Raw genomic sequence first — 27,587 nt, 5'->3', positions numbered from 1 at the left:
TTTATTAAGATGAAATTCAGATGATACCCTAGGTAACTATGCTTACACCTTAGGTGGATACATCAATGAAAAAGAACAGGGATATCTGAAGTGCAGATGTTTTATTTATATACTTCTTTAAATACATCCTTTTCCACAACTGAGCACTTCGTGTATAGAATACAACTGCTTTCATCATCTCAATTGATATCTTGTTAAGTTATATACACTTGTAATTCTATATATCTTTATAACAAGTTTTAGAATTAAAGAGGAGACTCTGAGATTCACTAACACTGCCATATCCATTAAAAGTGCCAGTGAATGGATGAAAATATTACTGAAATTCATACTATTTATCTTAAACCACATTTTTTCACTTGTATGTTACTATTCAGATTGGAAAGAAAAGTGTGATATTTACTTCAGAAACTCTTAACAGATACAATTTAATATATAAACTTATTTTATATTCACACTTGCATAATTATATAATTTGTAATAAAAATAATCAGAGATGCTAAATGTAGTTTTCACTGATTCCTTGACTGTTTAATTTATGCTTTCCAAGCTCTAAGTTTTATCATTATAAATTAACGTTTTCTGTGATCTTTCCTCTAAAAACTTTATCACTTCCAGAACATGACTGGCATTGATTTTTTTTTATGGGAATCTATTCTTTCAGTTCCTTCAAATTGTTGCATTTCTCCTCACCATGAATTCTCTACTCAATAACTTATCAAATATTAAAGCCTTCTCATATTCATAAGTAAATATTACATATGAATTTTCTGATGTACAATAAGATTTGACTTCTGGGAAAATGGTTTCCCACATTTGCTACATTCATAGGGCCTTTCTCCTGTATGAGTTATCTGATGTCTAAGGAGATGAGACTTCTTGATGAAGGCTTTGCCACATTTAATACATCCATAAGGTTTCTCTCCTGTATGAATTCTTTGATGGGTAACAAGCACAGAACTGTTGCCAAAGGCTTTGCCACATACAATGCATTGATATGGTTTCTCTCCTGTATGAAATTTAGAGTGTTTATAAAGGGATGAACTATACCTGAACGTTTTCCCACATTCCTTACATTCAAATGAGTTCTCAAGTGTATGCGATTTCATGTGTTGATTAAAGGAAGAATTCCAAGTGAATGACTTTCCACACTGACTGCATTCATAAGGCTTCTCTCCAGTGTGGAGTCTCTGATGGACCGCAAGTTGTGCTTTATGTGTAAACGCTTTTCCACAATCACTGCACACAAAGGGTCTCTCTCTGTTATGAATTTTCTGATGAGTCACAAGGTGTGCCTTGCTGCTATAGGCTTTCCCACAGTTGCTGCATTCAAACAGTTTTTTTCTTGTATGATTTTTTTCACGTCTAATGAAATTAAATTTCTTTTTGAAGGCTTTCCCACATCCATTGCATTCATCAGCATGTTCTCCATTATAACATCTATTATAATGAAGAAAGTCCAAAGTAGGTTGTAAACTCTTCTCATATGACTTACATTTATATGATTTTTTTCTTGTAGGATTAAGACTTGTGCTCATATTATAACCATGAAGTCTCTCCACAGTCAGAATTTTATTGAACATGAACAAAACTGAATTTAAAAAATTGTCTTTGCTTTTCTGGTGCTTGTCTGATTCATCAACAAGTGGGCAGTCAGCTTCTAAAAAGGAGTACAATGAAATGTTCCTAGTTAATTTTTGCCATTGACAGTCATAGAAAGAAACTTGATTTCAAACCTAGTCTCATTCTGAAACAAGTATGCTTTCACCTCGCTCCTGAACTTTAAGAATAAAACTACCAGAGAGGAAAACGGAGACAGAAAGACAGTGAGAATGGGTGGCTTAATTTGTGACCTGGAAAAAAAAAACAACAGTAAAATAGCACAAGGTAGTGAGAAGAGCACAAAGAAAATAAAAAAAGTTGCTCAACAGGGTGTATGTCAACTCACAGAACAAAGACAGCCCACTACGGAGATGTGATCAGTGGACAGGGAGAGCAACAAGAGACAATGGAGTTAAGGGAAAATTAGATTTGGAAGAGGGAGATCAGAATCAGAGTCCTCACTGCATAATTCCTAGATTACCCTGGTAGAATCCTCCCTTTTTCCTTCATTCATCTCTCTTTTTTCCTCTTGGTCATCTGGCACAATATCAGTTCCCTTCAGGAACATTTTTACATCTCTGGTCCTCTGCTGCTGCTGCTGCTGCTGCTGCTGCTAAATCGCTTCAGTCATGTGCGACTTGTGCGACCCCATAGACGGCAGCCCACCAGGCTCCTCCATCCCTGGGATTATCCAGACAAGAATATTGGAGTGGGCTGCCACTTCCTTCTCCCTCTCCAGTCCTCTAACCTTATCCAAAAGAGGTTGGTGGAGTAAGACTGCAAATCCACATAAGCTGACTACATTATTAGAACTAGATGTATGGAAAGATCTGCCATCATGTTGAGGAGGAAAGAACAATGAGGATTCTAGGAATTGAGAGAACCAAGCAAGCACTTCGATGCAACGGGCAGTGTGAGGAGTCAAAGCAGAGTGGCAGGACATCCTCCTACACAAGAGCTGAGGAGGAGAAAGAGCAGCCACGTGGGAGAGTGGAACTGGGGGTGTCATCTGGGGATCTGATGATGTCAGGTACATGTCAAGTGCACCCAGTCACTTCCAAAGGTATGTGCGTCCTAAAAAGTGTTTCGAAGGTGCCAGTCTCTCACTCACCAACTGGGACCCCAGTTTCAAAGACTCCCATCTTCCTGGGTTTCTCTGACTCACCTGGAGAGCTCCAACGTGAGTCCTCTCCCTCCACCATCCATGGTTCTTGTCCTTGCTCCACTCTGAATATCACTGTTGTTTCAGTAACTGGACACCCTGTTCCTAGGAAACAACACAGAACTGGGGACAAAGTGCTAGGAACAACTACCTCATATTTCGGGTTTGCCTCCTGGTGTCTTAGGGCCTGTGAAGGCTGACAAACAGGCTTCAGAACAGAAAAGACCCTTCTTCACTTAGGAGGCAGAAGCATAAACACAGTACCTGATCCCCAAAGGAGATTAAGAATCTTTGACTAATGAAGTTCAAGGCCAAACTTACTAATGCTTCAGAACGTTCATGGCTTTCACAGGTCTTAAAGGAAGGGTACTGTTAAAACATTCTGAGTTACAACTAAAAAGTTACCACCCACTGTCCTTACCCACTGAGATGAGGTTTCTAAAGTTCTCCAACATCACATCCCAATACAGGGTTCTCTGATCACAGTCAAGCAGCTGCCACTCCTCTGGGGTGAATTCCACAGCCACATCCTGGAATGTCACTGATCCCTGTAATAGTACATGGATCTTCAAACTAAAGTGTGTACCATTTGGGGACTTGTAAGAGCCATGGCAGCCTCTTAGGATCATATCATGTTCATTGATGAGTTTTCAAAGTTATGTATGAAAACTACCATACACCTGATTCAGAAATATACTTTGTGATAGAAACAAAAATTATATTAAAAATATTCAAATAGTATCAGAACAATTCAATAGCAGAAAGATTAGTCTTTTAAACGAATGGTGTTGGGACAGTTGGATACCCACATGCAAAAGAATGAAGTTGGACTCCCTCCAACCCACCCACACACCTCATATCATAATAAAAGAAAGTGAAGTCGCTCAGACGTGTCCGACTCTTTGTGACCCCATGGACTGTAGCCTACCAGGCTTCTCCGTCCAAGGGATTTTCCAGGCAAGAGTACTGGAGTGGGTTGCCATTTCCTTCTCCAGGGGATCTTCCTGACCCAGGGATCGACCTCGGGTCTCCCACATTGTAGGCAGAAGCTTTTACCCTCTGAGCCACCAGAGAAGTCATCATAATAAAAATGAACTAAAAATGGATCAGAGACCCAATGTAAGAGTTAAAACTACAGGTAACCCTTGAACAGCTTGGGGGTTAGTGTGCCAACCCTCCCCACAGTCAAAAACCCACAAAAGTTTACAGACACCTCCATATCTGTGGTTCCACAATCGTGAATTCAATGAACCACAGGTCATGTAGTGCTACAGTATGTATTTACTGGAAAACACCTGCATATAAGTGGACCCACACAGTTCAAGGCTGTGTTATTCAAGGGTCAGCTGTATATAATCCTTACATGAAAACAAGGGAGTTAATCTTTATGACCTAGGATTAGGCAACGGTTTCTTAGACGTGACAGAAAAAGTGTGATAAAAGAAAAATAGATAAATTGGAATTCATCAAAATTAAGCATTTTTTGTGCTTCAAAGGACACCATAAAGAATGTGAAAAAGACAACTCACAAAATAGCAGGAAATATTTGTAAATCATATATCTGAAGAGAGAGTTGTCTCTAAAAGAAAAAGAATTCTTACAACAATAAAAAGAAAACTCAATTTAAAAATGGGCAAAGGATGTGAACGGATATGATCCAAAAGCACATGAAAAGATGTACAAATCAAAATCACAATGACATATCACTTTACATCCAATCGGATGGCTAAAATCAAAGGCAGACAATGACAAGTTTTTCACAAGGGTGGAGGGAGAAACTAGAACTCTCATACACTGCTGATGGAATTGTAAAATGGTGCAGCAACTATGGAAAACAATTTAGGAGTTTTTCAAAACATTAGAGTTACCATATACCCAGCAATTTTTCCTAGGTATATACCCAAAAGAGTTGGGAACATATGTGCACACAAAAACCATACACACATGTCCATGGCAGAATTATTCATAGCAGGCAAAAGTGGTAATAATATGGGTATTGAGCAAGTAATAAATGAATAAACAAAATAAGGTATATCCACATGATCCAATATTATTCAGTACTAAAAAGGACTCTATGACATATATGATCCCTGAAAATATTGTGCTAGGTGAAAGAAGCCAGTCACAAGAGATCACATATTGTATAGTTCTATTTGTATGAAATTTGCAGAACAGGCAAATCCATAAAAACATAAAGTAATTCAGGGCTGAGGGAAGGAAGGAATGGGGAGTAACTGTTAATGGGTATGGGGTTTCTTTTGAGGATATGAAAATGTTCTGAGATTACTGATGACAGTTTCACAATTGTAGTAATATACTAACTTTAAGGTGGTCAACTTATAATAAGTGAATTAAGTCTTAATAAAGTTATTTAAAAATACTGCTTATATGTTCTTCACTCATTCACTCATATAATATTTAATAAGGACATACCACGTACAGTACTGCTGCTGCTGCTGCTAAGTCGCATCAGTCGTGTCCGACTCTGTGCGACCCCATAGACGGCAGCCCACCAGGCTCCCCCGTCCCTGGGATTCTCCTGGCAAGAACACTGGAGTGGGTTGCCATTTCCTTCTCCAGTACATGAAAGTGAAAAGTGAAAGTGAAGTCGCTCAGTTGTGTCCGACTCTTAGCGACCCATGGTCTGCAGCCTACCAGGCTCCTCCGTCCACGGGATTCTCCAGGCAAGAGTACTGGAGTGGGTGCCGTCGCCTTCTCCGAGTACAGTACTCTTTTTCTTGTTTGTATCACTAGTACTGTACTAGCGATACAAAAAAGAAAAAAATCATTACTGTCCTCAGTAATCTTACAGCCTATTAAACACTACAAAATGAATGTATAAAGGTAATTAGATGTTAAATGGGCTAAAAAGTTAACAGGCTAGACTTATATAAGCATAATAAAATAGAAAAGCACAGATTTTTATATGATAAAATATATCCTCTCAACCGTGAATCAAAATCATTTTTAATTTAAACTGAAATTAAAAGGCACATAGCAACATTTCTATCACAAAGAGATAGTTAAGATCATACAAGGAAGCAAACTAAAACCTATAAGCTTTTTTTTTAATGCCACAGAAATAATTTTATTTAGAAGAAATATAATTTTATAAATAAAATGTAACTGGAAAACAGTTATGCCTATTTGTTTTACTTCAACTACAAGGGCAGAGTTGAGCAGTTGTCACAGAAGCTATATAGCCTTCAAGCCTAAAATATTTACTGTTTGTCCCTTTGATGGGAACAGTATTAGAAATTCTTTAAACTGTTATGTTAAAAGCATGAAATATATTATTGACAAGTATAAAAAAAGGATATGAGGAAAAAAGTTCCTAATTTATGAAAACAATCTTAATAAGCTAAGAATCCTTAACTTGATTAAAATTAAAAAAAACCAAAGAACAACTATCTATCAGAATATAAGACACTGGAAGAATTCCCATTAAAACTGGACCAGAAAATATTTTGGCTAGCAATTATATTCAAAATTATGGTACTAGAAATCCTGTCAATTGCAATAAGACAAAAAAAAAAAGGAGATAAGTGAATAAGAGACAAAACTCCATTTGAAGAGTATATGATGGTCTATCTAGAAAATTTAAGAATAAACTAAAAAACTCTTAGACTTAGTAAGAATCCTATAAGTTGAATAAAGTCAAACAGACAAATCCATACTTTCCTATGCACCGGAGTAGCCAGTTAGAAAATATTATGAAAAAAATATTCATCCCATTCTCAATAGCAACTTAAACCATGTGTAAGAATAAACATTATAAGAAATGTATAAGAATACCATAAAAACCTATACAACTATAATGAAGGACCAAAATAAAAATGGAAATAAAATGGAGAACTCATTATTGAATTCTCTCCAAATTTATCTAAAAGTATAATGCAATCACAATAATGATACCTAATCTATCCCCTGGGTTGGGAAGATCCCCTGGAGGAGGGCATGGCAACTCACTCCAGTGTTCTTGCCTGGAGAACCCCCATGGACAGAGGAGGCTGGCAGGCTACAGTCCATGGGGTCGCGAAGAGTCAGACACAAATGAGCGACTAAGCCCAGCATAGCACAGCACACATGGACTTACAAATGGAGTTCTTGGCACTATGTTCTCTGCTTATTCTAGGGAACACTCTTAAGAAGGTCATTGGAAATTGGATGTTATAGTTATCACAGAATTGTTACTGGCAATACTGTTGCTAACATAACCTCTTTGAAACATTATTGTAAGATATTTTCTTTGGAGAACTGTGCTAGGAAAAATTTTACTCATCAGGGGAATTGTTTTCTGCTTTATGCTCCTGGACAAAGCCAATACTTTGGTTGGCTACCCATTTTCTATGATCACCAGAAAGAGTAGGTACACATATGAAGCTCTACCTAAATGCTGAAAAACCCTATAACCTGGATATCAATTTATCAATTTTCTGAATTTCCTATTGGACCTGATCTATTCAGTCTACATTCTCCCTAACTATATATAATCTCCTTTTTATATGGATTAAAAAAAAGAGATTTGGACCTCTTGCTTTCTGAGATAGTGCACACTCTGTCTATGGACTGTGTATCTCTCTAAATAAATCCACTTCTTACCCATCAAAAAAAAAGAGACAGATTTTAATAACAATAAATGGATGCCTTACCTTGAAGCTGATCATTTCTGCCTCTCTTGCACAGAGATCTATGAAAGTAGAAATGGGGAAGAGAATAAAGACATGAAATACCAGGACTGCAATGGAAAACCCTGCTGTATGAGAAAAAAAGCACACAGTGCAGTCTGAGAAAAGGCCACCCCGTGAGAGAATGACATTTCCAGCAAGTCAGAAATGTCCACATTTTATAAGCAATGATCTTATATTAGTAGGCTGTACATTTCTATCCTACTGACCTAATAGCAAATTGCTAACCTTTAAACCAGTGACAGGTTTTTTTCTCCCAGAAATTCATTCTAAGTAGATAATAATGAATGAGTTAAAGTGATAACTAAAAGCCTGATCTCTCAAGCTCAGTTATCTTTGGAAGACATTCCTTCCTGTGATTCTCTGGCCTCTGTTCTGTAGGTGGATTGGGTAAGAGGTCTCAAATTAGGTTTTATGAAGGGGCTGGATGCAGGGAAGTGGGGGGGGGGGTGGGTGGGTGGATTTTTTTTTTTAAGTTGAAGTCTTCAGTTGAGACTCTAAATCTCAGTCTCTCTCTCTGAATCTCACCATCTCCTACAGGCCCAATCTGGGCTTTTTGAAATTCCAACCAGCACTGCTAGGGCCCTATAAAGGCTAAAATGTGCAAGAGGCACTCTCAGCTTTATTTACAATCATCACTGGAAAATCTGCAGATTCACCAAGGGTTCTTTTAAAAAAAAAAAAAACAAAAAAACTTTATTTTGTATTGGGGTATAGCCGATTAACAATGTTGTGGTAGTTTCAGGTGAACAGCAAAGTGACTCAGCCATACATATACCAAGAGTTTTGTTTTTTTTTTAATGATGACAAACCAAAATTTACTCAGCATATATAAAAATATTTCAAAAGAAAAATAAATCCAATGATTTGTTTTGCAGGTTCCTTTCATCTTGCAAAAAGAATGAAATTTGAAGGAAACTCATCTGGAGTTTAACTCTCAGATCGTCTATACTAAACTGCCTGAGTCCAGGCAATTTAAACTCACCTTTCTGCTTCAGTTAACTCATATACAAAACAGAGATAATATTTACTTCAGATGATTGTTGTGAGTGTTGACTAAAAAATACAGTCACAATCTGAAAGTAGAGAATTATTTTATTTGGTGGGAATGTTAGCCTGGGAGACAGCATCTCAGTAACTCTGGGAAACTGCTCCAAGGAGGCAGGAGAGGAAGTCAGGCTATATACAAGTTTGCAACAAAGGAAGCAGGCAGGCTGAACGTCAAATATCAGTGTCAAGTTAAGGAATTTAGCATTCTGTGTATGTGACATTTCTTGTTTATTAGTATGGCAGGAGTTATTTTCATTTCACATGAAAATACCCTAAAGCATGCACCAAAGTTTCTCTAAAAATGTTTTCTTCCTAGATCCCTTAAAATGGTTTACTACTTCTTTTGCAGGCTTTGGTAGGGCCAAAGGTGCTTTTGTCATCAGGAAAGGTGCAGTTTAAAGCACAAGAGCAGGAATGCAAACTGAACTTGCTCAAGACGCAACCGGGATCTAGGAGCCCACGGAGTGGCAGCTGGACCCTTCCCTTGCTTTCTCTGAACTACTCCAGAATCGGACAGGACCCACACACCCAAACTGGAAGTCACCGCATGTGAAGCTTTTCCCATTTTATTTTCGTTGGGTAAGCCAATAAAGCGGTCCCTTTCTTCCTGTCCTTTCCTTACGTCCCCCAAGTTCTGTACAGTCATACTTGCCAGCTTTGCACCGCCACACTCCCAGCTCCGGCTCTAAGCTGGAGATCAGGTTACGGAGATCTCCCAGATCCGGGAGATACCCCAACTCTCACTTCATGCAGTACTGGTTCAAAAATTACAGAATACAGGCTACCACCCCACTACGCGTGTCCGGAAGTAACTCTTCGCCCAGAGTTCCCAGGCTCCCGCGGGGTGCAGGCTATTTACCCAATACTACATTTCCCATAAAGCCTATGGAGCTTATTTCTGGAATGCGTTGGTTCTGCCTCCTTAGAGAGAGACTCCAGATCTGGTATCTCTGGGGCTGCTTGAAGAGACATGCTCACTTATAAAAGAGAAATGTAGATATCATTTTTGTTTAAAAGCTATAGACCTCAGAATTTTTAAATACTGGAAAATCTAAGTTAGCAGTTCGCTAAGCGAACAATTTGCCTTTACTCAGTTCAGTCTTTTCTAGTAATACAGTAGCTTAGGTCAGAAACATGAAGAGGACCCAACAAAGAAGACTGAGACGGAATAATCCTGAGGCAGATGGAAAAGCAGGAAGGTTTGGATCTGCAAAATCAAGGGAAGAGAACGTTTCAAGGAGGAGGGAGTGATCCATTGAGTTAACTGCTGCTGTTACGTTAGGTAGGATGAGTATAATTGACCATTGGATCGAGCAATGTGGGGATGGCTGAAACATGCCCTTTTGGTGTACTGATTGAAGTTTGGTGAAGTCTGACAAGAATTAGGAGTGGGATGAAACAATGGGAGAAGGCAAGTATTTATAGACATACTCCTTCAAGTTTTAAAAGATGAATAGGAAAGTAAAACTGTCCATTGCAGATGGATTTGGGGTTCAGAATTTTTTTTAAGATGGAAGAAATTACAGTGTTTGCACCCTAATTAAAATGATACAATGGAGAGGGGAAAATCAACAATACAGGAGAGACAGGACAGTTGCAAGAGCAAAGTCCTTGAGGAAAAAAGGGATAGAACCCAGCACACAATTGGGAGGATCAGTTATAAGCAAGAGCCTGGGCAATTTATTCATTGAAATAACAGGAGAAGCAGAATCAATAGGTACAGATTTGGTGGGGGGAAAATGAAGATATCCTCCCTGAGTGTTTCTATTTTATAAGTGAAATTGGAAGCTCAGAGTGAATTTAGGGAGAAGGTGTTTGAGATATGAGGAAAGAAAAGATAAGAAATTCTGCATTAGATTGATTCTAATATTTTTTTCATATTTCAACATATGTGAAATTGCTACCTCACAAATGATGACATGCCATAGTTTAATTGGTAGTCTTTTTTCTTTCCTAGTAATATGTAAAATAATGATGTATCTTATAATCAGTGGCATCTGAGATTCTAATGTTAGTTATTTAGGAATGTGGGGAAGTGAATGGATTCAGAAAATGAAGTACTATTACACAGCACCATTAAGATCTCACTTGATGCTAGTAAGCCCTTGACTTTACTGGCGTTTTCAATGTCATAAACACATATTTTTATATCTTATTTTAAAAAAGTCATTTCTTTAGCTCACTTGAGCAATTGTGCCATTTCCTAGCTTTCTTTTTTTTAAATGTTTTGACTTTGTCCTGCAGCTTTGGTAGTTCTGTGACCAAGGATCAAACCCATGCCCCCTGCAGTTAAAGAGCATTGTCTTTTTTTGGGGGGGGGTAACTTTTAATTTGGAAACACTCAAACTCAGAAAACTTGCAAAGAGTACAAAGAACCATTTGTTTAGAACAGCAATGATCTAAAAAAGGAAGCTCAGTTCAGTCCCTCAGTCGTGTCAGACTCTTTGTGACCCCATGGACTGCAGCATGCCAGGCTTCCCTGTCCAACACCAACTCCTGGAGCTTGCTCAAACTCATGTCCATCGAGTCAGTGATGTCATCTCATCCTCTGTCATCCCCCTCTCCTCCTGCCTTCAATCTTTCCTGCATCAATCAATCTTTCCTGCCTTCCTAGCATCAGGGTCTTTTTCAATGAGTCAATTCTTCACATCAGGTGGCCAAAGTATTGGAGCTTCAGCTTCAGCCTCAGTCTTTCCAATGAATATCCAGGACTGATTTCCTTTAGGATTGACTGCTTTGATTTCCTTGCAGTCCAAGGGACTCTCAAGAGTCTTCTCCAACACCACAGTTCAAAAGCATCAATTCTTCAGTGCTCAGCTTTCTTTAGAGTCCAACTCTCACATCCATATGTTACTGGAAAAATCATAGCTTTGACTATATGGACCTTTGTAGGCAAAGCAATGTCTCTGCTTTTTAATATGCTGTCTAGGTTGGTCATAGCTTTTCTTCCAAGGAGCAAGCGTCTTTTAATTTCATGGCTGCAGTCATCATCTGCAGTGATTTTGGAGCCCAAGAAAATAAAGTCTGTCAGTGTTTCCATTGTTTCCCATCCATTTGCCATGAAGTGATGGGACCAGATGCCATGATGTTAGTTTTCTGCATGTTGAGTTCTAAGCCAGCTTTTTCACTTTCCTCTTTCACTTTAATCAAGAGGCTCTTTAGTTCTTCTTTGCTTTCTGCCATAAGGGTGGTGTCATCTGCATATCAGAGGTTATTGATATTTCTCCTGGCAATCTTGATTCCAGCTTGTGCTTCATCCAGGCCAGCATTTCCCATGATGTTCTCTGCATATAAGTTAAATAAGCAGGGTGACAATATATGGCCTTGACATACTCCCTTCCCAATTTGGAACCAGTCTGTTGTTCCATGTCCAGTTCTAACTGTTGATTCTTGATCTGCATACAGATTTCTCAGGAAGCAGGTCAGATGGCCTGGTATTCCCATCTCTTTCAGAATTTCCGACAGTTTGTTGTGATCCACACAGTCAAAGGCTTTGGCGTAGTCAATGAAGCAGATGTTTTTCTGGAATTCTCTTGCTTTTTCAATGATCCAATGGATGAAACCAGGAGAATAAACAAATATACCTCCCGCCCCCAACTGGAATCAACCAGACAGCACTGGGGGTTCCCATGATGCCCCCTATCCTACCTAAGGATGCTTAGCTGGCACTGGCTGGGCCCAGGCCTGCCTCTCAGAGATGGTTGACCAACATCTCCAATGGCTTGGGTCACTTTGTGGAAGCGAAGTCTTAATCACTGGGCCACCAAGGAAATACCCCTAGCTTTCTTTCCCAGGAAAATTTCTCTAAAGAGTTGCTTCTTGGTTCTGCCTATATTTTCTCACCTCCAATTCTCTCTTAAGTCCACTCTAATTGGCTTCTTGACCATAACTACACTCCTGAAACTGCTCTTGTCAATTTACGAGTGAAATTCCAATTGAAAAATTAAATGGGCTTTCTTTGTCCTCATCATATTTGACTTCAACAGCATTTAAGATAAATGAAATACTTCCTTGTTTTCTACAACATCTCACGAAAGATAATTTCTCCCACCTCACTAATACTATTTCTCTATTTTCTTTATTGAATAATCTCCCTCTATTCCACCTCCAAATGTTGGAATACTTGGCCTTGGGTCTTTTCTTTTTGAAGTTTTCCTCAAATGGTCTCATTCAGCCCCACAATTTTAAATCCCATTTATTTGATGACAAACTTATTTGATTTAACTGACAAATCTGTATCTCCAGCCCTCATCTCTCCCCTGAATTTCTGAGCCCTAATTCCTTATGCCTACTTGAAATCTCCCCTTAAAAGCTACCTTCAACTTCACATGTTCAAATCAACCTATTAATCCTGTCCCCACCCACACTCCCACTATAACACTTCTCTTAGTTCAATAAATGTATCACTCACCTGGTTACTTGAGCAAAAATTTAGAAACCATCCTTCATTTCTCTTCTTCCTGTTTCCTTTCTTTGATTTATTTGTATTTGGCTTTCATCCCCAATTCTGAATCAGAGCTCCTAAAACTCTTGGGATTTCCTAAGATATGAGAATGAGCATGTGTTTTGTTATGTTAATGAGGCGACTTTTGGACAGCACCTAAGGATGAGGGCTGACTGTCAGGAAAACCAACCACATGATTAGAGGGTTAGAACTTTCAGTCTCACATCTCCTAACCTATGGGAAAGGGAGAGAGGCTGGAGGTTGAATCAATTGCCAATGGCCAATGATTTAATCAGTCATGGCTATGTAATGAAGACTCCATAAAACCCCAAAAGGGGACTTCCCTGGTGGTCCAGTGTTAAGAATCCACCTGCCAATGCAGGGGACACAGGTTCAGTCCCTGGTCTCCAAGATTCCACATACTGCAGGCAAGTAAGCCTGTGTGCCACAACTACTGAGACCATGCACCCCAGAGACCATGTTCTGCAACTACAGAAGCCACCACAATGAGAAGCCCACACACAACTAGAGAGTAACCCCTGCTCACAACCAGGCTGGTGAACACTTGAAGGTGTGGGGAGAGCCATGTACCCATCGAGGGCATGGAAGATCTGTACCCTTTACCGATACCTTACGTTATGCATCTCTCCATATGGCAATTCTTGAGTTATATCCTTTAATAATAAACTGGTAGTCTAGTAAGTAAAATGTTTCTCTGAGTTCTGTGAGCCACTCGAGTAAATTAATCAAATCCAAGGAGGAGGTTGTTGAAACCTCCGACCCATAGCCAGCAGGTCAGAAACACAAGTAGACAACCTGGACTTGTATCACTGAGTAGGGAAATTTCCCTCCCATTTTCTGGATGTTTGTCTAGACTTCAGTGTCATTTCTAAATATTTGGTAGAATTCAGCAGTAAATCATCTGGGCCTAGAGCTTTCTTTGTGGGGAGGTTTTAAACTACAAAATCAATCTCTTTGTTGGATATAGGGCTATTTAGGTTACAAATTTCTTGAGAGAGCTTCGGTAGTTTGTATCTTTCAAAGAAATTTTCTGTCATCTAAGCTGTCAAATGTATTGGCATAAAGTTCTTCTTCATATCCCCCCCCTTTTTTTTAAATAAATCCACACTTTATTTACTTTTCAGTAAGTTTAAATTCTCGAAGGGTACAGCATTACATGGATTCTGTGTTCAATGTCTTCAGTAGGAAGGTTGCTTTGGAATTCGGCAGGAACCATGCCACTGTTTCCATGGGCTTGAGTTATCTTTCCCCAGATTACTAAGGTTTTCTGCCAGGAGTTACAGTGTTGTTCTTTGCTTTGTACACAGAAACACATCTCTTGCCTAGACAGAATTCCGTTTCATCTCGAGCATATACACCTTCAATTTTCAGGAGAGCTGCATGCTCCCTCTGGTTCTGTAGACCCCACTTATAGCCAGCAAAAATGGCTTTGGACCACAGCCTTCCAGACACATTTGTCAATTTAGAAGTCCTGTTCCTAGCAGGCCTCCACAGGATCCAAGGTGGCTGCATCAGTCCCTTATTTTCTTTTAATATCCATAATATTTGTAGTGCTGTCACCCCATTCCTGATATTGGTCATGTGTCTTCCCTCTCCCCACTCCCACCCTAATTGCTCTGGCTAGAACTTATCAGTTTTACTGATCTCAGAATCAGTTTCATTGATTTTTCTATATTATCTTTTTCTATTTCATTAATGTCAGCTCTGTTGCTTATTTCATTTTTATGCTTTCTTTGAATTTCATTTTCTCTCCTTTATTTAGTTAATGGGGACACTGAGGTCAGTAATTTGAGATCTTTCTTCTTTTCCAATTAGTGGCATTAGTGGTGTCAGTTAGGTATCCAATTAGGCATTTAGTGTTATCAATTTCCTTGAAATTTACTGCCTCCCACACATTTTTGGATATTTTCATTTTCAATTAAATATAAGTAATTTCTCTTTTTGTGATAACTTTATTGACTCATAGGTGTGTAATTACACTTTGGTGTGTAATTTAGTTAATTTAGTTTGCACATAATTTTTGATTGTTCAGATATCTGTCATCAAACTCTAACTTAATTCCATTGTGATCAGATAGCATACTTTGTATGACTTTCATCCACATAAATTTATTCAGATTTGTTTTTGTGGCCTAGAAAGAGTTTATTTTGATAAATACTCTATGTTCACCTGAAAAAAAAAGCATGCTATAGAAGATTTTTTTATGTCTAATCACATACACCCAACACATGTATTTGATTTATATTTAAATATATGTTGATACATCCAAAAAGTATCTTGAAGAACCTTATCCAACTTCCTATTGATGGTTATTTTGGGATTCAGGATTAACAGGTATGCATGTAAGACCAATATTTACTTTCTACTTTATACATTATTATAGTGTTTGTAGTAGGAAAAGATAGGAAATAGCTTAATTATATATAAATAGAGGTCTAGTTAGATAAACAGTATATCTTTACAATGGAACCCTTGCAGCGACTAAAAGGAAGGAGGTGAACTATAAATACTAATATGAAACAACTCTAAAATACACTGATAAGTAAAAGAAACAAAGTGTGTTGAAGTTGAAAAATATTGTATATCTTAAGTGAGATACCAAAAGCACTAATGAAACATTCAAACTGGTCTTCAGTAATATTTTGTTCATCAAAAGACATCATGACAGAATAAAAAGGCAAGCCACAGACTGGAAAAAGATACTCCCAATAAATATATTCAATGAATGTTGTGTTTATTGGAGACATTATTAAAGAATAGCAGAAGTGAAGTTCAGTGGAATTAGAGATACTGAGGCTGGGATAACAATTCTTAGCTTATTCGTGGTCCACATTCACAGATTCTGATATGAGGCTTAATCAGTTTTCCTAGGATACTGACCTGGAATTCAATACAGCTCATTTTTCACTTCATCCAGACCTCAAGGACTTAGACCCTCCCCTTGTTCCCAAGTCAACAGAACCATCTGCATTTTTTGCTTCCACATGTGAGGATCTAACAACCTGGTGGACTGTGACACCACTGTAATATTTCCAGTTTCAGATCCATCTGAGATAAATCATTCTGCAACATTTTAGCTTTTACCATGTCAGCTCCTCCTCTGGAATACTACTTTGCTCTCATTTACTTTTAAAAGCTATTGACACAGTAGAATATTATTCAGTCTTAAAAAGGAAATTCTGGCACATGCTACAGCACCTTGTAGAAATCTTGACTGAGAAAAACGTAGGGAAGAGACTTAAAATAAATGGAAGAATCTTCTTAAGAAAACAATGATTGTGCTCCAGCCATAATAAGCATTTGTCTTTTTGGCAACCTGTGGCAAAGATCTAGGGTTAGTATAATCCCAGATCTCTCCCACTCAGCCATGAGCCAGGGTCTTGGATTTGTGAGGTTAGAGGCTAAGGAAATATGAAAAGAACCAAAATAAGAACACTCTCCAAGAAATTCAAGCTTGGTTGAAGAGAATGGTCCTAATTAACTCTGCTGAGTACATTAGATGCAGGAAACATCCCAGTTCTTGAAGGCACATCTTCTGTTCATTTGGCCTTTTTGACTTGTGGCTCCTGCGTGGCACTGGTCAACCCACCGCTCTTCTTCCACTCACAGATATCTGCATAGTTGCACATCCGGCATTTCCAGGCCTCCTCCACGTCAACCCCTTGAGGCTCTCGGTGGCCCATCCAGTAGGTCATATAATGCTGCACTTTGCTTCTCACCTCCTTCTCTTCAAAGGTCACTATCTCTGTACCTAGCACCGTGGCAGTCTCTTGGTGGACATACTCAATTTTCAGGCTATCAATAAGTGGGAGGTCAGACAGTGTTAGAGACAAGAAGACCAGTTCTATGAGGTCACCCAAGGACTTCACAGAGTAGCCTCCCTGCTGGGCATGCCTCAGCACTGAAGGTCCCAGTGGTTTTTCTGGATGCAGTTTTGTGTGGTGGATTAAGCTAGCAGCAGTCACTTTCCCCTGTACCATGGCATCAAAGATATATTTGTACAGGCTGACTTGAAAACAGTCTTTTTTTTTCTGAGCATCTGAAGGGAGCACAGGGTTCCCACGTGTCTTGAGTTCAGCCAGTTCCAGTTCCCCACTGGCTGTATAGTGCAGCTCATCAATCACACCAACAAGAAGCACACCCTCTACTTCTCCAAACACTGGAAACTCTCTGATGCGCCCTTCTGACTGCAGGGTAGGAATCATTGATAATATGTTCAGAAACTTCACTGCCCAAGCATCTTCTTTACTGGTGATGGGGATATTCACAAGATCATGCACTTCTAGTTCTCTAGCTAGATGGATGCTGGCACCAGTATCCAAAATAGCTGATTTCTCAGGTGTCAAGAAACCAGAAAACTCCTTTCCATATACCATTTGCTGTTCACACCAGTACTGAGTAGACAGGTCAGTGACATACAAGTATTTAAGATGAAATCGCTCCATAGGTGATGAGACATCCAATCTTCTTTTCCATTTTGGTAACCTTATGCGCTTGTCATCCTTCCCAGGTAATTCATAAGAAGGACCAGGCTTGCTAGGTGAAGCACTTGACTCTTGTGTATCCTCCAGGTCCAAAAATTCCGAGTCACTCAAGTCTGAGAATCCAGAAGCCTCTTCTGACACTGTCTCCTCTTCCTCAGTCTCTGCCATGGCACAGCTCTGGATTGGGCAAAGGCTATACACATCATATGAAAGAAATGCATTATCCAAATGAAAAATTTCTCAAAAGCACTTTTGAATTCCAATGAGGTAAAAAAGATTCACAACTAATTATTTATATATAGTCTTTAAAGATGCTTATTAATTTATGAACAATTAATAATGCTATAGAGCTGTAGCACACGTGCAGTTTACAATAAGGCTCACTGTGTCATCCATATATGAATACTTGGCAAATATTTTTTAAGTGCAAAATAGTTTTATTCCTAAATCTGGCACTAACATATTATGTGACTTTAAGCAAATCACTTTCCTCATCCTCAATTTCTTCATTTAAAAGGAGATTTAAGGTTCGTCCTTTTTCCTTCAAAGCTCTCCTGGGGCTTCCCTGGTAGCTCAGTAGTAAAGAATCTACCTGCCAATGCAAGAGACATGGGTTTGATCCCTGGTCCAGGAAGATCCCACATGCTCAGGAGCAACTAAGCCTGTGTGTCACAACTATTGAGCCTCTGCTCTAGAGCCCATGAGCTGTAACTACTGAAGCCTGCGTACCTTACAGCCCATGTTCCACAACAAGAGAAGTCACTGCAGTGGGAAGTCCATGCACCATAACTAGAGGGTAGCCCCTGCCGGCTGCAACTAGAGAAAAGCCTGCACAACAAAAAAGAACCAGCACAGCCAAATATAAATAACTAAATAAAATTATATATATATAAAATCTCTACTGCCTTGGGATATTACTTCATTATTTTAAGTAAAAACAGAACATTGTAAATGTTGCAGCAATGTCTGCCAGTTTATCATGGACTGCTTCTACAGTTCCTCTGAATACAAAGTCCTTGGCTAGGAAAACAAATCTCAATACCAAACTGTTCCATGAGAAAAATCAGCTCTACAGTGACTGTTTCAGGAACACGGTGTGGCAAAATTAAAAAACGAACTACAGATAAATACAAATAGACCTACCCATATACAAAGTAACAGCATACAGTAGTAAGAGGATATTCACAGCAATATGCAGAGATCAGTTGTTTTTTCTATTTGAGATATATTAATACTTTACCTTTACTGCCTTTATAAATTCCTCCTAACATTATAGAAATTGATGTTTCTTGCTAAGTTTTATTTTCTCTCCCCACAAGAAATTAGCTTATGATGGAAAACATGTCAGTGAACACTCTGAAAATATTACTGTATGAGCATGCTTGCTAAATCACTTCAGTCATGTCCAGCTTTTTGCGACCCTATGGACTGTAGCCCACCAGGCTCCTCTGTCCATGGGATCCTCCAGGCAAGAATACTGAAGTGGGTTGCCATGCTCTCCTCCAGGGGATCTTCCTGATCCAGGAACTGAAACCACGTCTGTTATACCTCCTGCATTAGCAGGTGGGTTCTCTACCACTAGCACCACCTGGGAAGCCAACAAATATTACTGGATTTTGCTATACATAATAGTGGATATTGGGAATGCCCTAGCAGTCCAGTGGATTGGGCTCCATGCTTCTACTGCAGGGGGCACAGGTTCGATTCCTGGTTGGAGAACTAAGATCCCACATGCTGCACTGCACAGCCAAAATGTGCTAGACACTGAGCCAAGAGCTTCACATGTAATATCTCACTACTTTACTACAGGACAAATGCTCTTTCTCTTTACAACAAGCAATTTCACAAACACAGGAGATAGAAAGACTAGAACAATGAACACAATCTAGTTAGCAACTGTTGACATGTTGCTGTATTTGCTTCTTTCAGGTGCTTTTTGTTTTCAGTTTAACTATTTTAATATAAATTACAGGCAGCATAATGCTTCAAATATAAATGCTTCAGCATACATTTCCAAAGAAGACTTCTACATTAACTATAATATCATCACATCTAATAAAATGAATAATTTCCTAATACTCTAGTCCATATTCAAATTTCCCCAAGTGCCCTAAAAACATCTTGACATTGTCCAGATTCCAGGCCTGCCCACAAGCATAGTAAGTCAGGCGGCACTTCAGATAAGAAAGGGAGTGGGTCTTGGAATTCTTGAGCCCCTGGAGGTTTGGCCAAGTGCTCAGGGTTTAACAAAATTCTGTGACTCACAAGATAAACAGTATTGTGAAAAGATTAAAGTAAAACCAGAACTGCATTCCTTCTTGAAAACTGATAATGTATCAGTTTTCGGCCTGGATTTTTAAGTGGGAACTCCCAAAACTGCAGTTTGGAGTCTCACTTGTGGAGTGGACGCACTACCTGGGATCTTTTCCCAACTGGGACTCCAGGCTGCTGTATAAGGAGGGTCTTCCCAGTGCTGTCTATATCTGGATGTTGGCCAGCCCAATTTGGTGATGTATGTCCTGTTACTTTTCTCTATTGTTTCTTTTGGAGAAGACTCTTGAGAGTCCCTTGGACTGCAAGGAGATCCAACCAGTCCATTCTGAAGGAGATCAGCCCTGAGATTTCTTTGGAAGGAATGATGCTAAAGCTGAAGCTCCAGTACTTTGGCCACCTCATGCGAAGAGTTGACTCATTGGAAGAGACTCTGATGCTGGGAGGGATTGGGAGCAGGAGGAGAAGGGGATGACCGAGGATGAGATGGCTGGATGGCATCATGGACTCGATGGACGTGAGTCTGAGTGAACTCCGAGAGATGGTGATGGACAGGGAGGCCTGGCATGCTGCGATTCATGGGGTCACAAAGAGTCGGACACGACTGAGCGACTGAACTGAACTGATTGAAATTAAGTCAGATAGTCTCCTATAAAAAACTGAATTGTGAGTAACACGTGGTTTCTTTTGTTAATGACTCCTTCAAACCTGAAAAGTAAAACTTAAAGCAAAATATAAACTGGCACTGTAAGCAGGATTCATGAAGCAGAATGCCACAAGAGATTAAGATTAATGAAGTTTTTAATTCCCGGGTGGGAAGATTTGCCTTATGCTCATTAGCTGCTAAATGGGGCATATCCACTGGATTGCGTGAGAACTGAGACCCCAAATTAAAACATGCCAAAACTTTCGAATTTATTGAATGTTTGCAGCTCATGCCAATTGAGAAAGGATAAGAATGTACTGCCCTGGGTCAGAGAGGCTGGATCTACCTCTCTGCCTACTGTAAGGTACATGAAGCCAAATTAAAACTGGCTGAAGAGAAGTCAAAATTGGAGAAAGAATTATGCAATTCGCAAGGGCAATTGTCCATGTTACAATGTCAAAGATTTATTTTAGCTGATCAAGTCCATTTTCCAGTTGGTAGCCAAAAAAGTCCCTATAAAGGTTGCAGAAACTATGAGCCATGCCGTGTAGGGTCACCCAAGATGGATTGGTCACAGAGAGTTCTGACAAAACGTGATCCACTGGAGAAGGGAAGGCAAACCAGGTCAGTATTCTCGCCTTGAGAATCCCAAGAACAGTATGAAAAGGCACAAAGATATGACACTGAAAGATGAACTCCCCAGGGCGGTAGGTGCCCAATATGCTACTGGCGAAGAGTGGAGAAATAGCTCCAGAAAGAACGAAGAGACAGAGCCAAAGCGAAAACAACACCCAGATGTGGATGTGACTGGTGATGGAAGAAAAGTCTGATGCTGTAAAGAACAATATTTTATAGGAACCTGGAATGTCAGGTCCATGAATCAAGGTAAATTGGAAGTGGTCAAACAGGAGTGGCAAGAGTGAACATCAACATTTTAGGAATCAGTGAGCTAAAATGGACTGGAATGGGCAAAGTTATTTCAGATGACCATTATATCTACTACTATGGACAAGAATTCCTCAGAAGAAATGGAGTAGCCCTCATAGTCAACAAAAGAGTCTGAAATGCAGTACTTGGATACAGTCTCTGTTCATTCATTTCAAGGCAAACCATTCAGTATCACAGTAATCCAAGTCTATGCTCCAACCACTAATGCCAAAGAAACAAGTTGAATGGTTTCTATGAAGACCTCTAAGACCATCTAGAACTAACACAAAAAAAGATGTCCTTTTTATCATAGGGGACTGGAATGCAAAAGTAGGAAGTCAAGAGATACCTGGAGTAACAGGCAAGTTTGGCCTTGGAGTACAAAATGAAGCAGGGCAAAGGCTAACAGAGTTTTGCCAAGAGAATGCACTGGTCATACCAAAAACCCTCTTCCAACAACACAAGAGAAGACTACACATGGACATCACCAGATGGTTAATACCGAAATCAGATTGATTACATTCTTTACAGCTGAAGATGGAGAACCTCTATACAGTCAATAAAAACAAGACTGGGAACTGCCTGTGGCTCAGATCATGAAATCCTTATTGCCAAATTCAGACTTAAATTGAACAAAGTAGGGAAAACCACTAGACTATTTAGGTATGACCTAAATCAAACTCCTTATGATTATAAGCGGAAGTGACAAATAGATTGAAGGGATTAGATCTGATAGATAGACTGCCTAAAGAACTATTGATGGAGGTTCGTGACATGGTACACAAGGCAGTAATCAAGACCATCACCAAGAAAAAGAAATGGAAAAGCAAAATGGTTGTCTGAGGAGGCCTTACCAATAGCTGAGAGAATAAGAGAAGCAAAAGGCAAAGGAGAAAAGGAAAAATATACCCATTTGAATGCAGAGTTCCAAAGAATAGCAAGGAGAGATAAGAAAGCCTTTCTCAGTGATCAATGAAAAGAAATAGAGGAAAACAATAGAATGGGAAAGACTAGAGATCTCTCAAGAAAATTAGAAACACCAAGGGAATATTTCATGCAAAGATGGGCACAATAAAGGACAGAAATGGTATGGACCTAAACAGAAGCAGAGGATATTAAGAAGAGGTGGCAAGAATACAAAGAAGATCTATACAAAAAAGATCTTCATGACCCAGATGACCATGAGGGTGTGATTACTTACCTAGAGTCAGACATCCTGGAATGCAAAGTCAAGTGGCCTTAGGAAGCATCACTACAAACAAAGCTAGTGGAGGTGATGGAATTCCAGTTGAACTACTTCAAATCCTAAAAGATGATGCTGTGAAAGTGCTGCATTCAATATGCCAACAAATTTGGAAAACTCAGCAGTAGCCACAGGACTGGAAAAGGTCAGTTTTCATTCCAATCCCAAAGAAAGGCAATGCTAAAGAATGTTCAAGGTACCGCACAATTGCACTCATCTCACACGCTAGCAAAGTATGCTCAAAATTCTCTAAGCTAGGCTTCAATAGTACATGAACTGATAACTTCCAGATGTTCAAGCTGGATTTAGAAAAAGCAGAGGACCCAGAGATCAAATTGCCAACATCCGCTGGATCAACAAAAAAGCAAGAGAGTTCCAGAAAAAACATCAATTTCTGCTTCATTGACTATGCCAAAGCCTTTGACTGTGTGGATCACAACAAACTGTGGAAAATTCTTCAAGAGATGAGAATACCAGACCACCTTACCTGCCTCCTGAGAAATCTGTATACAGGTTAAGAAGCAACAGTTAGAACTGGACATGGAACAACAGACTGGCTCCAAACTGGGAAAGGAATATGTCAAGGCTGTATATTGCCACTCTGCTTATTTAACCTATATGCAGAGTACATCATGCGAAATGCTGGATTGGATGAAGCACAAGCTGGAATCAAGATTGCCAGGAAATATCAACAACCTCAGATATGCAGATGATACCAGCATAGCGGCAGAAAATGAAGAGGAACTGAAGAGCCTCTTGATGAAAGTGAAAGAAGAGAGTGAAAAAGTTGGCTTAAAACTTAATATTGAAAAAACTAAGATCATGGCATCCAGTCCCATCATTTCATGGCAAATAGATGGGGAAACAATGGAAACACTGAGAGATTTTATTTTTTAGGGCTCCAAAATCACTACAGATGGTGACTGCAGCCATGAAATTAAAAGACGCTTGCTCCTTGGAAGAAAAGCTATAACCAACCTAGAGAGCAATTAAAAAGCAGAGATGTTACTTGGCCTACAAAGGTCCATATAGTCAAAGCTATGGTTTTTCCAGTAGTCATGTATGGATGTGAGAGTTGGACCACAAATAAAGGTGAATGCCGAAGAATTGATGCTTTTGAACTGTGGTGTTGGAGAAAACTCTTGAGAGTCCCTTGGACTGCAAGGAGATCAAAGCAGTCAATCCTAAAGGAAATCAGTCCTGAATATTCATTGGAAGGACTGAGGCTGAAGCTGAAACTCCAATATTTTGGCCACTTGATGTGAAGAACTGACTCATTGGAAAAGACCCTGACTATGGGAAAGATTGAAGACAGGAGTAGAAGAGGACAACAGAGGATGAGATGGTTGGATGGCATCACCAACTTGACGGACATGAGTTTGAGCAAGCTTTGGGAGTTGGAGATAGACAGGCCATGGGGTCACAAAGAGTCTGACACACCTAAGAGACTCAACAACAACATGCTCTTTCAGTCCAAACAACCCTGAGGCTGACAGTTAGGGAAATTAAAATGGAGAAAGTCTTGTTCAGGCTTCAGAAGCAGGAGGGCATGCCCCTGACCTGGCTTTTGACCTGCCCGGACACTGCCCAGATTCAGTGTCTGCCCACAAGCATAGTAAGTCAGGCAGCACTTTAGATAAGAAAGGGAGTAGGTCTTAGAATTCTTGAGCCCCTGGAGGTCTGGCCAACAGCTCAGGGTATAATGAAATCCTATGACTTACAAGATTTAAAAAAACAACATTGTAAAAAAATTAAAGTAAAACCAGAGCTGCATTTTTGCACACACAAATATGTGGGAACCCTTGAAACTGCAATGTGAAGTCTCATCGGTGGAGTGGATGCACTGCCTGGGACCTTTTCCTAATTGGGACTTCAGCTTGCTATTATCGAGGGGCTTCCCAGCACTGTTTAAATTTGGATATTGACCAGCCCAATTTGGTGATGCATGTGCGGTTACTTTTCTCTATTGTTTCTATTTCTTTTCTTTAATGATAGAATATTGAAATTAAGTCAAATAATTTTCTATTAAAAAAACCTGAAATTGTGTGTAACGAGTTATTTCTTTTGTTTGCAAACCCTTCGAACCTGAAACGAAAGTAAGACTTTCGGCAAAACAAACCCTTCATAGGAAAAAAAAAAAAAAAGTATGATCAGTCCACTAGTATTTGACTTTGGGTGTCCAGGAAAATAATTTGACACAGAATCTAAGCTGATTGAGGTTATAAGCCAAATTTCCTCCTTGGTACTCTAATGAACAATAAAAGAGATGCATTAACCAACTCCCATGGTAAAAGTTTAACAATTGGTACCTTGAAAATGGTATAAATATTAGTTGTCATTGTACTTAACTAATTTTTAAATAGTCTAAATTCCCCCAAAGAAAGAAGACACAGATAACTGAAAGAAAAGTTATTTGCAATAAACAAAGGTAATACAATGCTCAGACTTCTGGGTATATCCTATTAATTTATTGCCTTATAGGATACTTCAACAGTAATAAAACACAGGAGCACATTTGCACAAGTGTCTTAAACTATAAGTGGGTCTTAGATAATGATAGTTTCAAAATGAGTAATGTTATTTGGACAACGAAGTCCCTGAAAGTGGGAGAGAATCTTTACCCTTCATCAAAAAACAAAAGTTAAACAGGCATGACAGTGCACCATGTCCCAAATTGCAGTCTGTATCGTTTTGACAGGAGATGATTTTACATAGTACATAGATCAACACTTTCAGATACATCTTAGAATAAATATAAAGCCTTTAGAGCATCTAGCAAATGTATAATTTCATATGCAGTGTTTCTCAGTGCAAGTTTGTTTTTTAAAATAAAAGTTAAAAATTAAAAATATGAGAATAACAATAATACAGGTAGTACACAGGTATGGCATAAATAGGTGGTGAGTGAATAAGATGTTTGGGAAACACCGGCATAGTGTCAAGAGTCTGGAGGTCCTATAGCTCTGGATTCTGAATCTGACTAGGTCGATAGTATTTAGTAGTAGGCTACTTGCTTTCCGAGTACTCTTGGGCAAGTTTTTCATTTTACTGAGGCTACTGACACATCTTTAAAATTAGAGTACTTCTTCCAACAGTACTTCTGCCAACACCAGCTTCTCTGGTGGTTTAGCTGGTAAAGAATCTACCTGCAATGCAGAAGACCTGGGTTTGATCCCTGGGTTGGGAAGATTTCTTGGAGAAGGGAATGGCTACCCACTCCAGTATTCTTGCCTGGAGAATTCCATGGCAGAGGAGCCTGGTGGGCTACAGTCCATGGGGTCACAGAGTTGGATATAACTGAGTGACTAACACTTTCCAACAGTACTCAGCTACCCAAATGATAGTGTGATGACACAGTAGGCACTGCCACTCAACAAATGTGGGTCTCCTCCTTCCCAAGGAAGACATGAGGTAGTGTATCTATTCCCTCTGTCGAATTAAAATAAATTTTAAGAGAAAAAAAACTTCTACTCACCTGGGACTTGGCTGATCTTCCTCCTCACAGGGAAAGGCAGAATGCTAAACCGACAAGTCTGGGGGAGGAGAAAGCTCTGAAAGACCAGGTCTGAAATTGGAGAATCCAGATTAGCAACCGCTGGACTTGCTGTGGTAAAAGAGCAACTTTGGGTCTTTTCTCACCTGACCAGTCCCTCATACTGTGGTGTTTCCTCCTCTCTGATCCTCACCGCACAGACTGTTGCCCACCCAGATCCTAGATAATGCTTGCCTCTCTTTACGGGCAAATTCTCCGTAACTTCTTCGTTTTGCCCACACCCTGGATGCAGACACTCATCCAATCCCTGATTCCAGCAACTAAAAGTGTCAGCAATAGCGAAGATCTCCCAGCAACTCCGAGGTCAGTTCCCTCTTCCAGCCCCAACCTGGGCTCAGAAGCTCAGAAAGAGATATCAAATCCAGAGGCTTTTCCTCCCTGACGGATTCCTGATGCCTCCGGAACTGCCACTGGCTGTACCACCAATATTCTGACATGGTCGGTACAAGCCCGGACTTGCGGTCCCAGAAACTTCTGCTTTCAGCGGGGACCTTCCCACCATCCCCAAACCACTGTCTCCCCGGGAATCTCAAGCATGCCCAAAAGTTTACTGAGCACTCCCTACAAAGTGCTAGAGGAGCGGCGAGAAGGGGATCGCTGGCTTCGGGAAGGGGTCCCAGCCGACAGCACGGTCTTCCAAGGTGAGAAGGTCCTCAACCCACAGGAACAGACGAGATAAACCGCTACTCCGGAGCCGTTCCCACCCGGAGAAGGCGATAGGGGGACGTCGTAACCGCGGGTACAGATCCCAGGGTTCCAAAACGCAGCCCCTCAGCCCGCCGCCCGCATCTGCCGGCCTTCTTCTAACCCTCCTAACCTTGGATACTCCTCCGACTCCAGGATTTCACCTGCTCCTCTCGAGCTTCGCAACCGCTCCCGGACTCTCCCTTAGGTTCAAGTACTAATCAGGTCCTCTTCCTTGAAAGGACGGTTTCTCAAGAAAGCCGCCGGAGACGACGCCCACACGGCCCAGCAGCTGCCCAGAGACCGCCCCCTCCCAGAGGCCTCTGCGGCGCCGCTTAGTCTTAACCGGCTTGCGACTCAAGACTGGCAAGCGGCTAGCTGCGGATCGGAGCGGGGTCCTGGTGCGAGTAAGCGTTAGTGCTGAGTCTGCGCTTTGCCACCTTGGATTCTGTATATTGTTCTTTGCATCTCGCACCAGCTTCCCCAGCGGAGAGAAAAGCCACAAACTCACTTTTCAAAGATGCTGGCACTCGTCTCATCAATGTATTTCTTTTTTCTATTTGCTTACTTTTTAGCTAACCCTTTTGTTAGGAAATTTAACACAATCATATTCTGAACTAGAAAGATAAGTATAATAATCATTGAACAGACATGTCATCATGTAGAGCAAAACTAGAATAGTGTCAGGCGCTTCACAAATACACTCTCTGCCTCCTTCCTAAGAAGACCAGTAGTCTGACTTTTTCTTCTGTTTAATTTTGGTTTTATATTGGAGCACTTTTGATTAACAATGTTGTACTAGTTTCAGGTGT

At 40.0% G+C, this 27,587-nt stretch overlaps 1 protein-coding gene and 1 pseudogene across 4 annotated transcripts; both read right to left on the bottom strand.

Moving 5' to 3' along the window:
• On the bottom strand, positions 1 to 27,587 carry LOC102185625 (exonuclease V). 4 transcript variants are annotated; one of them, XM_013962946.2, is made up of 6 exons: positions 26,909 to 27,587; positions 26,014 to 26,103; positions 7,417 to 7,454; positions 3,186 to 3,312; positions 2,768 to 2,863; positions 1 to 1,660 (listed from the first exon to the last, which is right to left on the bottom strand). In XM_013962946.2, the coding sequence occupies exons 3-6, from the start codon at positions 7,429 to 7,431 to the stop codon at positions 756 to 758; spliced, it is 1,143 nt and encodes a 380-aa protein (XP_013818400.1). In that variant the 5' UTR covers positions 7,432 to 7,454; positions 26,014 to 26,103; positions 26,909 to 27,587; the 3' UTR covers positions 1 to 755. The 4 variants fall into 4 exon arrangements, 3 of the variants coding, with proteins under 3 accessions (XP_013818400.1, XP_013818398.1, XP_005678692.1); XM_013962944.2 differs by lacking the exons at positions 26,014 to 26,103; positions 26,909 to 27,587 and adding an exon at positions 9,151 to 9,302 and having other exon boundaries at positions 4 to 1,660; positions 2,768 to 2,869; XR_001917409.1 differs by lacking the exon at positions 1 to 1,660 and having other exon boundaries at positions 2,293 to 2,869.
• LOC108634146 lies at positions 13,592 to 14,964 on the bottom strand (annotated as a pseudogene).

This window comes from Capra hircus, chromosome 3, assembly GCF_001704415.2.
Source record: "Capra hircus breed San Clemente chromosome 3, ASM170441v1, whole genome shotgun sequence".
In the NCBI taxonomy this organism is placed as follows: Eukaryota; Metazoa; Chordata; class Mammalia; order Artiodactyla; family Bovidae; genus Capra; species Capra hircus.
This window is presented reverse-complemented; position numbering and strand designations above follow the sequence as displayed.

Bases quoted from the DNA above. Each gene is read 5' to 3' on its own strand.
- LOC102185625 (XM_013962944.2), bottom strand. The intron at 2,870-3,185 runs GTAAGGACAGTG...GTTGTTTCCTAG, and splicing joins TAGAAACCTCATCTCAGTGG to GAACAGGGTGTCCAGTTACT. The intron at 1,661-2,767 runs GTGAGTCAGAGA...ACTCCTTTTTAG, and splicing joins CTCACGTTGGAGCTCTCCAG to AAGCTGACTGCCCACTTGTT.